The sequence below is a fragment of the Triplophysa rosa genome, linkage group LG7, assembly GCF_024868665.1.
Source record: "Triplophysa rosa linkage group LG7, Trosa_1v2, whole genome shotgun sequence".
Taxonomy (NCBI): Eukaryota; Metazoa; Chordata; class Actinopteri; order Cypriniformes; family Nemacheilidae; genus Triplophysa; species Triplophysa rosa.
Genome location: NC_079896.1, coordinates 25148045 through 25159600, shown reverse-complemented (window position 1 = coordinate 25159600; position 11556 = coordinate 25148045). Strand labels below are relative to the sequence as shown.

General features: G+C 39.8%; 1 protein-coding gene across 2 annotated transcripts; it reads right to left on the bottom strand.

Moving 5' to 3' along the window:
- Window positions 1–1813: 1813 nt before the first annotated feature.
- sec23b (SEC23 homolog B, coat complex II component) lies at window positions 1814–10846 on the bottom strand. Of its 2 annotated transcripts, none has more exons than XM_057338867.1 (19): window positions 10822–10846; window positions 7363–7597; window positions 6608–6665; window positions 6436–6522; window positions 6026–6262; window positions 5860–5942; window positions 5627–5771; window positions 4895–5053; window positions 4698–4813; window positions 4458–4581; window positions 4286–4366; window positions 4109–4198; window positions 3879–3985; window positions 3430–3583; window positions 3155–3232; window positions 2857–3018; window positions 2683–2769; window positions 2378–2599; window positions 1814–2247 (listed from the first exon to the last, which is right to left on the bottom strand). In XM_057338867.1, the coding sequence occupies exons 2-19, from the start codon at window positions 7581–7583 to the stop codon at window positions 2158–2160; spliced, it is 2301 nt and encodes a 766-aa protein (XP_057194850.1). In that variant the 5' UTR covers window positions 7584–7597; window positions 10822–10846; the 3' UTR covers window positions 1814–2157. The 2 variants fall into 2 exon arrangements, with proteins under 2 accessions (XP_057194850.1, XP_057194849.1); XM_057338866.1 differs by lacking the exon at window positions 10822–10846 and adding an exon at window positions 8680–8803.
- Between the last annotated feature and the right edge of the window lie 710 nt (window positions 10847–11556).

Sequence of the window (11556 nt, the reverse complement as noted above, 5' to 3'; positions counted from 1 at the left end):
GATTGATATTAATTGGAATGCACAATAAAAAACATGCTTTTTTAACGTTTTTAAAACGGAGTTATCTCTTTTTGGAACCAAACTCTTCGTTTTATCTCCATTAGAAAGAGTGACAGTGCATTGTCATTTATTTAATCTAGCCATACTGCAGTGAAAGAATTAAGGGCATCGTATAATTACACCACATTATACATTACTGATAAAATAATATCAATATTAATACTATCACAAATGACAGACTCAAAGTTATATGGCTAAATATTATCACTCACCTGGGGGGTCGTTTTTATGAGTGTATCTGTAATATCCGTAACTACCAAACACAGTCCAAACTCCAACTGCATACAGCAGTGACGCACGCTTATTCCATTTGACGGGATCTAGCGACATACCTAAAATATAATATTAATAATATTGAACTTCATGTAAATTGTGCGCAACAATCACAAGGACGCCGCCATATTAGAAAAGGTTGCGGTGGTGCGTCGTCACTTCCTTCTTACAGAAAGTGTCCAATCAGAAAGCATCGGCCCCGCCCGCCAGACCCTCGTTTCTTATTGGTCAGATACCAATTATCCTAATAATATAATTATTTTTATCCTTATTCTAAACAAATAGCATGCAAAAGACTGCCATACATTTCAATTGCTCCTTAACACAAAGTAAACTACAAGAAAGATTAAAAATAAAGATGGGAAGAAAACTGACTAAAATGAATAACAAATGGTAACTTTTGATGTCCACCAGATGGCGTTTGAATCCACATAGAAGCCGGTATGGAGCAAAGTGCAGTGTTCAGAGCTCTCCACTACTTTAAAACGGGTGACTTTCAATTCTTATATAATAGTAATTGTATAACAATCTAATGAATTTAATATGATAATAATTTGATGCGAAAGAATAAAACAACTAAAATTTGTTTTGAAACATGTTCGCTTTTTTATGAGGTGTTTGCATTTATCTAAAAAATAAAACATCATGAGACCTTTTCAAAAATAAATTGAGCTCAAAGATTTCTTTTTGAAATTTAGATCATCTTAATGGCAGCCACTACAATTAATGGCGACTAGGACAAAATTACAATGTTGGTCCCCACACATCTAACAGCATATACGAATGCACGTAGAGTCAGATCCGTGGGCGTGGCTTGTTGGTTTTGACTAAATCCTTGGTGTTTCAAGTCTTACGAAACCTTTACCCTAACCCACACACACACCCTAACCCTACTCTAACCATCTAAACTACATATGATTGTTAAAATCGCCCCAAAAAAAACACTGTTGCGTGATGACGTCACACTCGAAACACCAAGGATTTAGTGAGAGCCCTTTCATCACAGGGCCCAGTATGTTCCTGGTTTGGTGACAGCACTTTGCACCATCATTATCGTACACAGCAATTATAAAATGTTTCAGTCGTGTTGATTTGTTATTGTTTAATTTAATCAAAGATCATAGTATGAACATTCAGCTCATCTTCATCTTTACTTTTTGAAATGAAATAAACCTACAAGAGATTCTGACTATAAATATTATGCATAGCATTAGTTCATATTTGTAAATCAAGATTAAACTGGAATGTGGGTCACATGTCTCATTAAAATTCTTTACATACAAAATTATTCTAATTACAGCACTGGAAGAACAGCACTGTGAAACACTATTACCCAACATGAACAGAACAGTTTGTGATCTGTGCAATACAAAATAAAAACAAATAAGCCTTAATGGAAACTTCAGTCTAAACGTGCTTGAAACAGAATTACACAAGCAACATGAGGGCAGAAGACATCCTCTCTTTGGAAAATCAGACATTTTGTTCAAAGCTTATTGTTTTACTGTTTAAACGTAACACTTTTTTGTTAGACAAACACCAAACGAACTAAATCAATTAAATATGCAAACAAGACAGACATATCTAAAAACAGAAAATAAACAAACACATAAATTAAACAATCATAATTACTTATGCGGGTAAGAATCGTACACATCAAACAAGCATTTCTCTGGAGGGCCTTTAACATAGATGGAGATGCATTTCGCAGCGTCAGGGTTTGTCATGGAACAACGGTCGGTCATGGACATGCGTTTTTCCAGAAAGGAAAGTCAAATGTTCTTTCCACTCTAAATTTACATTCTTCGTCGGCCAATGGAAAATTTAAGCAGAGCTGGAAACAGCCAGTTTCTTGAGATGGTCCATGAAAACTTGTAGACTAACATCATCGGTGAGAATTGGTGCGCCGGACTCCTACGAGAAAGATTGAAAATATCAAAGTTTAGATATTTTTGAATGACAATAGCAGCTGTATAAAAAAAACAGGCAAAAATTCTAAGAGCAAAATCAGTTATACAGCATAAAAGTAACTAAGGGTTTGTACCTGGCCCCAAGCATAGAGGTTGTTGTGGGTCTGGGATGGATTGACTTTAGACAGAAGGAAACGGGCCTGTGAACCTCCGTGCTCTGTGTCGACGTATCTGGGCATGGGGAAGCGTGTCTGCAGGATCTCCTCAGCATCATCCAGAGGGGCTTGAAGAAGCTGTTTAAAGTTCTCATACTCGGGTATCTCCTGATAACCTGCCTTCCTCCACTGAGCAATGGTCTGTGAAGACAAGAAAACGGTAAATACCTTGAAGAGTCGAGTCACTGTGACAAATATGTCATCTTTTTTGAATATCTATTCACCTCTCCGTGGAAGATCACCAACTGGAAGAAAGTGTCCATCAACAGAATGCGGTCTGGAAGGATACTACTGCTGTCCAGAAGAACAGGCTGCACAACAAGGACACAGGATAAGTAACATTTAAACCAAACTATTATTTTGTGCCGTAATAATGGATGAACGGATGCTATATTCACCTCTGGAGGACCGTAGAATGAGTATGAGTAAAGGATGGGCTGGATCATGATGAGAGACTGTGTCAGGTCCTGTCGCACAAAGTGATGCCTGTAGTAAGACGACTCGTCTGGACTGTTATTAAACACCTGCAGGAACGGTGATCTTCTCAAGTGGAACATGAACTAGAGAGAGAGAATAGAGAAACATTTCATTTTAAAAACTGCACGCCACGGGCATCACCCTCAGAAGTGGAGAATCACAGCTATTTGCTATTAAGCCTCCAAAAATAAAGAGTCTGAAGGAGTTTGATTGTTTTACCTGTGGGTAAAGCGAGAGAGACTCAGAGAGTCTGAATGAGTTCGGGTCGTCCTTGTTGAACTGTCCAAACTTCTGACACTGAAACCAAAAAGAACATGGGAAGATTTAGTATAAAGCAGCATTTCAATGTTCCAGGTCCCATTAATTAAATCAAAACGTTTGACAATCCAACTGTGTCTTAGAAACGTGTCAAACGGCCAGTTATAAACAAAGCAGTTTGACCCACATTTCCTGTTCAAAGAGAAAATGACACAACAGCTCTATCTGACACTCACCAAGCGAATGAGCTGCCTGTCGAGCCAGCGGAGTACGTCAGGCCCCTCATCTGATTCTGCCCTGAATACGCCAAGCCGGGCCATTAATACGGCAGAGGCCTCCTGATCAAATGACGACTCGATGTGCTGGATCTGTGACTGTGCGTCAGCCCAGCTAGGTATGACAAAAGAGAACCGGTTGGTCAGGTATGAATGACGCTCAAACTGCGCACTAAAGAATGTTGGCTATTCGAGGCGCTTTGCGCAGCAAAATCTATTTTAAGCTAAAGCAAACGCAATAATAGGACACATGATACGTATTGACATTAGATACCGTCGACGCCTACATCAAAGACTATCAACAAAAAGAATAGTCTTATAAAAGAATAAAATTTCTATTGTTTGTTGGAAAACAATAGAAATAATCCGCCTGATAAATGAATTGCTGAAAGGTCGAAACACAGACTTACTTCCTGGCAATGGTGGTGACGCGGATCCGTCGCTGAGTGTTTGAGTGCTGATATTGCGTAACAAACTGAACAGCTCCTCTTCCACCCTGCGGGACAGGGGCGTTGTGCTATACAAACAGAGAATACGGACAATACGTTTATGTAAATATTTAAAATCTCACACACCCAAACTCTGAGAACCTCTGCACACGTACAAAAGACAGATTCTAAAAAACTATCAAGCAACATACCTGGTTAACTACTTCAAAGTATAAAGCTAGGGTGGTGGCAGGCGTTAGACTACAAATCTTCCACTGGCATGTTCCTCCTACGCCCATTTCCTAAAAAAAAAAAATTAGAGAACATTGTCACAAATGTGTACACGTGGGTGAGCTAACTGGATACAGTTCATCTTTATTTATACTCACATTGTCTGAAACACATGGCCCTTTGGTGTTGAGCGACACACACGGCCCAATTGCACCGGCTACCTTCAGCTCTCTCGTGGTCTGAACATGAGCAGGCACATGGGTTTAGGTGTTTGCAGGCACTTTAGACACATTTGGGTTCAACTTTAGTTTTATCTTCAAACTATGATACCTTCACTTCCAAAGTGCCACCAAACGCCATGCGAAACTCTCCGCTGTAGTCTTTGCCGAAGACTCTCTGAAAGGTCTGCTTGAACAGAGATGTATTGAAAGAATCGCCCATTACAACGTGTCCCCTAAAACAAGACAAGAAATGATACGTTAGCCACAGATTACAGGACTGGAGTTAGTTGGCATTAAAGCAAACACCTGTTCATAAAGAGGGCCGTAAATGTAAATCAATCATTCTCACCCTGTGAGGTTAGCCAGACATTTCATCTCCAGCAGTCCCGTCTGATCCAGCGCACAGGCGTAGATATCAACACCGTGTCCGTTTACCGCTGCGCGGTTTGCCAGAGCCTCGTAATACTAAACAATTTTCACAAATGAGCTTGTTTGAAAATCAAAACAACTGTTTAAACGCACATGACAATATGATTGCCATGTTACCTTAGTGGCCTTCTTCAGATGGCGAGCGTTGTCTTTCTGAATGTCGTGCCAGGAGCGAATGGGGGTCTTGAGTTCATCTCCCACCACCATACCGGGCCCCTGAGTTGGAGGGCCACCGGTGAACAGCATGATACGGGCACCTGTGTTTGGAAAAGTGCCCTACAAGAGTAACAGAGAGAGAGAAACAAGACAATGCATGATTTAATGCTAACATGTATTAAAACCAGTTAAACCTTGACTTACTAAAATAACAAGTGAACTGTTACAGTGCAGTACAATCCGAAAACATTGTGTTACATTTGAATCTTTATTATTCTTTGTGTGCGAGATAAAACTTTAGAAAAAGAAACATTTTGTTTTTGAAGGAGAGTTATTTCAGACTTGTTATCAAACAAAGGGCAGTAGGTGGTATGACTGTTATCTTCAGTGTTATGTAAGACTGCTGATCGGTCGAGTACTAGGTACAACTGTTCTGATGACATGACAGCACACCTGGACTTTGACCTAAACAGCCAACTCTACTGACATATTGACCATTTTTGTAGTTCGACAAAAGTTGCAACGACAGCAAAAACAGTAAAAAAAAAATAAATTCTCTTCTGCAAAATACTGAGCATTGCTTTAATATAGACTGTTGAGTCAATCATATTCTCATATGCATATTCATCTGCTAAATATGATCATCTTAAACTGACAGATCTATTCTGTAAACAAACAATCTCCATGCCGTACCTCAAGCAGTCCCACGGCAATGGAAAGGGCAATTCCCGTGGAGCGGAGAGGTCTCTTGCCCTGAGGAACGGGCCAGGGGTCTCTCTGCAATTCCCCCAGAAGGTCGGTCAGGTTCATGTCGACTTTCTCCACAGGCTGCAGAAATCTGAAACAGATGCAGAAATACAGCATAAGCAAACAAAACTTTGATCATGTAGGTATTTCACTTGTAAGGATGGGCAACCATCACATACCGGCAGGACGCGGAATCATCATGAGGGGCTAGTGGTTTGCCTTGCTGTCCAGAGGTGGCTGGTTTCATCAACCCCAGCATCTCCTACAAAAACACGACACACGTGTTAAATTCCAGCTCACCGCATGCATTAGAGATTTCACAAAAATAAAGATCTCAGCGCTAACCTGTATCTGTTTAGGCGTGAGCTCTTTAGTGCCGCGAAAAACGTAGCTCTTGGCGATGCCTTCGCAGCTGAGCTCGTGCACCTGAATCATGCGGCCGAAGGTTATGAGACCCACCAGGGCGTTGGGTGGCAGCAGGCTGAGGGACATCTGCAGGGATTCTTTCAGGGCTTGGAGGTCTTCCTCTTCCAAACATGTGTCCACCACATAGAGGAAGATGAGGGGTGTTGGAGGCCCACGCTGAGGAGAAATGCATTCCTTTTTATTTTTTGTTGCACACTGATAGCGACAATATCATTTGACCATACATTCAAGGTGGCTTTAGACGATCTGTGAGCTAAGGGTGTTGCAGTTCATCTGCGAGTTTGCACAGTTTGTGTACCGTACAGAGTACACAGCGTAAATGTATTTACCTGCACTATGTACTCGATGGTGGAGAACTGAGGCATGAGCTCGGCGGGCTGATTCACATCTGAAATGCCAGCATACGATGGAGGGAACTGTAAAGAAACATTCATATTATTTATGGTGACGCACATGGGATGAAGTCAGAATCTGACGTTTATTTAACTCATGTATACTCACAGCGTTCCTCTGGAAACAGAAGTTGCAGGCCCATATCTTTGCTCTGAAGTCCACTTGACTACAGATGGAAATTGAAAGGGGTTAAAAAGCATCCAGTAATATGGATGACATAATAAGATATTCATTCAATGAAACAATCAAGTCACTGGCACATGAATGAACACAACAGTCTTCCTTTTAGTCACAGCGGTTAATCGTAAGAATTAACACTGAACTAACCTGATCCAATTAACATACAAGACACTGCAAATAAACAGCCCTTTAAGAAGTCTCTTAACGTTTCAAAGAAGCTTTTGTGATGTCATTAGCAAGACTGGAATCTAAATGGAAAAATCTCAATCCGTAACTTTTGCCATCTTGTTTGTTACATGGGTTGAAGTAAAATGATATCAAACTGACATTTCCCACAAAACTATACATGACAGCTATGATTGCAAAAAAAATTTGTACTTGCTCAGTAACATATAAAAAACAGAATTTTACTATAACAAGACAACAGAAGTCATCCAATAAAGGTGAAATCAGATGATCAATAAACAGCTTGAGAGACTAAACAAGTAGATCTTTTGCTGGAGCAAAGGTTTGTTATCCAAGATTCCCTTCAAACCCATTAACTGGTCAAATATAAACCAGTTGAATATCACAATCTCTGATATTACTCCAAAAACCACCGGATGATTGGACACGCAATGACATGCGATGATATGGACACTAGGCAAACCCAACACCATCGGAGAAAGTGTCTCAGTCCTTACCAGAGTGGGTTGAGTACAGCTTTGCAGCTGGCCCGGCTACACAGCACCGGCTCGTACTGCACGGGCGGCAGGTCCGGTCTTTCTTTGAGAGGTGTGTAGAGGCAGGAAACAGGAACCACTAGCCGTGTGGCCTCCAGTCGGCTGGAGGGCCACAGGTTCCAACTGCATCGTATTCCATCACGATCTTCATTCTGTTGGATGAACTCTTGGTAGGTCGCCATGGCAGTGTGAACAACTGCGAACGACCAGAGAGAGGAAAAATGATCAGACAATGAGCAGGGAGGCTTTTTAACCTCAAACCACACCTTGTGGGCTGTGGCACCAAACTGGAAGAGTAGGATACCTATAATTATACACAAATACCGGAGTGACAGAGACAATTTTATCGCCCATGTCAGCAATGCGAGCACAAATTCCTTTCTTTTGTAAATGTTCGAGCCGGATATTTTTAAACAAAGTCGCAGATGAAAGAGGTTATCTCTGCCACGCTCGACACGTCACGAAGAACTTGTTGAACAGAGATATGCGTAGACGTGTGACGAATAAACCCAAGTTTTTAAAACCACCTGTGCAGAAGTTGGTTCACGCCTCTCCCAAAATACTCACCTAAAGATAAAAGCGGCTGACTAATCACAAATCAATTAAAAATATTACACAAAGCATGGAGAGGAGAATTTCATCTGATAGAGCTATTTCTAAACTAGAGGGTTCATTAGCAATGGCGGTCCAAAATCTTACAGGGTAATGTTCCTCCTGTATTGACTGTTTGGTTACTCACTTCTCCACATGACATTACACATTATGCAAATTTTAAAGACAAATTAAAATAAAGCCATATTTCACAAATTAGGCAAAAATAACAGGGCAACATGTTAAACGAATACAAACTTTAACTAAACCATCAGGTCATTGAGAAGTTTAATAATAACCGACTGACACTTCCAAAACACCATAAACTCACATGAATACATAGTATACTGTAACGTTAATGTTTTGCACCAACACAAATACTGTAAAACAAATTACAAACATTGCAAGTGACGTCACGAATACAGTTACGTATCAGTGGTCAAGCTCGCGCCGGACATCTCCATTTCACATTCATTAAACCGGGTTACAAGCAAAATATAAACCAGCTAACTGTTAGCCCACTTATAACAGGATTTTTCAAAATGATCAACCTCAAATCATAACGCTAACGCTAACACATAAGCCGTTACCACACTAGCATGACTTCCGCTAACGAAATCCGGGTTTTGCCGTTTAAATATAACACGCCAACGAGATTCCCGAAATTAAACGATGAACGTAACTTACCTTCTTAATCGACGAAGAACCGAATTAGATAATTTACAATAACATTGAAAGTGTACAGCAATTCGTCGAACAGGATTCAACCCCGGCCGGTTCCTGAAGCTCGGAAGAGTGACGTGTTACTACATACTCCGCGCGCCGCGATTGGTTGCTGCCCTCCGACGTCACGGAACATTGCGTCGCAGGGTTGAATCTCTGTGCGTAGGGTGGTAATGCGTTTTACGTACTACGTAAACACCTGCGACCTCGCATTTTTGACATACCTTCAATAACTTACTTGTGTTTTGACGGGTGAATCATGAGGCTTTTTGCATGACGGAGTTTTTTTATTATAGCCTAGGCTGCTATATTATAGTATTACGCCAAGCCTATATTCTACTCTATGTTGCTATGTGACATTATGAAATAAACATGTTGACTTCATGTATAATATATATTGTTGGTCCTCAGACCTCCTTTCCTCTATTCATATTCTTGACTGCTTCCCCTGTCATGCATAAGACGTGGGAAATGTCCTATTGGGCATTTAAACTGTGCTGAAATAGTGGGATTATAACACCTAAAATAAACGAAATATTAATAGTACATTTTATTATTAAGGCTATGAGACAGATTTTGAACCATTATTGGTCAGTTTAAAATGTCGAATTTATGTGATTTTTGTGTAGCCTATTTTGTATTTGTTTTGTTACACTCAATTAAAGTCATTAGCTGTGTGAGCCCCAATAGCCTATCATATATTGGATTTTTAACTTTTGACATTAATAACGAGTTGTTGATCACAGAATAAACCAGTATGGTATTTTAACCTGGGTCTATATCATTACATGCAATCGCTAAATATAGTTTATAAGATTATGTTTATTTTTCGTAATTTTGAAAACGTGATTGGGAAAGGTCACAATTAACAATGTTTAAGTGGGAATAAAGTGTTTTTTAGTTGACCTGCTCCTCTGTATGTAAAAATCTCTGTCTATGTTTGTCAATTATTCGAAAACTAAAAAAAAAACTAATGGTATGCTCTATTTAGCTAAAACATGCATGAATGCATCTACGTCCAATCATCAAACTCTTTACTTTACTTTTAACAGGCTTCACTTGACCGAGCATTTACTGATTTTTTCCTCAACAAAAACATTATAAACAACATGAACATTATGATCATACACCGACCTAAGTGTCTATGCCTATTGTCTTTGTAATATTATATGCAGTCTGCTTTATTAAGCGTTTTTTCGTTCGGTCTGCGTGAGCTTGTTCAAAAAATCTAAATGATAAAAAACATTCTCAGACTTTAAAAAAACATTAACGATTAACGCTCACTTTTTTGCACGTCAATTAAATGAAAATATGCGCTGCTGTAATATTCTGTGCCTTTTATATTGCAGTTGCAAAAATACCAGCTCATTTTTACTTTAAGACTCAGACTGCGTTCCGTATTGAGGCTCTGTAAAAATGCACTGAAGACTCCACGCCTGAACAATTTGCTTTTATTTTCATTTGACAGTTCATATTTATCTTCATAAACTGGCTGAGCTTAATCCTTCTCTCAGAACCTTTCATTCCTTTCGTTCTTTTTGTCATTGTTCTGCATCAATAAATATAAAAGTAAAAGGTATTTAAGTTAAATAAAAATCAACAATATATGCTAAATAATAATAACCCAAACAATCCAGCAAACACAGAACGTTCCCCTAACATTAGTTTTTGGTTCCCAGAACGTTATGGGAACCAGAAACTAACGTTCTATTAACGTAAAGAAAACTTTCCTGGAGAACCAAAAACGAACCTTAGAAAATAACGTACTGGGAACCAAAAACTAACGTTAGGGGAACGTTCTGGGAACCAAAAATTGTTAGCTGGAATATAGCTTATTTAGCCCTATTTGGCTAATATAAGAGGAAAGTGGCAATAAAAGCAAACCGCGCTATATTGAGCCACCTAAAAACACAGCAAGGGAAATTCCGTCACCTTGACAGCCCTACATTCACGATAAAAAAATCTGCACATGACATTACATTACAGTACATTATCACGTGTCTTTATGTGTGAAGGCAAATCCTGGGACACATTATGCGTTTATTTTCCGAGATCTCTGTATGAAAAGGCTATTAAATAAGTGGCGGTGGCGAATGACGTTTTTACCTTTTTTTGGTCAGTACGTCTACCTCGGGTTGTTTCGCCATGTGCAGTGTAAATGCAGTATTCAGATACGTGTCACTTTTAAAAGAAGATGTAAGCGGGTCGTAAAAAAAATCGGATAGTCACAAAAACGGAATTGAGCATCAAGAGCTGCATGCTGCCATCTCTCCTCCGCCACTTCGGTGCTGACTGCCTCATTAATATTTCATCAGCACCCGGTATTGCATCAGCATCTCGTCTCTTCTGATGGAGAGATCACAATCTCAACTTGCACAGCCTCAGCTGTAGCATTCTTTTCGGTAGAAGATACAGCTCGGGGAAAAATGTTGGATTTAGATTTCCCAAAATCCGCACCAGAAGCCTCCAACTTCACTTTCAATCTCCTTTCCCTTACAGAAAAGACACATGAATTTCACACGTTTTTTACATGTTTTTCGCATGTGATCACATGTAGGCTATACAACATGTGTTTAACATGCGCAAAAAACACATGTGAAATGTGTGTTTTTGGAACATTTTGGTGTGAATTCCCATGTGAAACACATAGGATAACGTGTAAAAACCCATGCTCTATGGGTTTTTACCTGGCTCTCATAACTCTCATAACACCCGAGCAGTGCCACAGACTGATCCACTCCATGCCACGCCGCATTGCTGCAGTAATTCAGGCAAAAGGTTCCCAACTAAGTATTGAGTGCTGTACATGCTCATACTTTTCATGTTCATACTTTTCAGTTG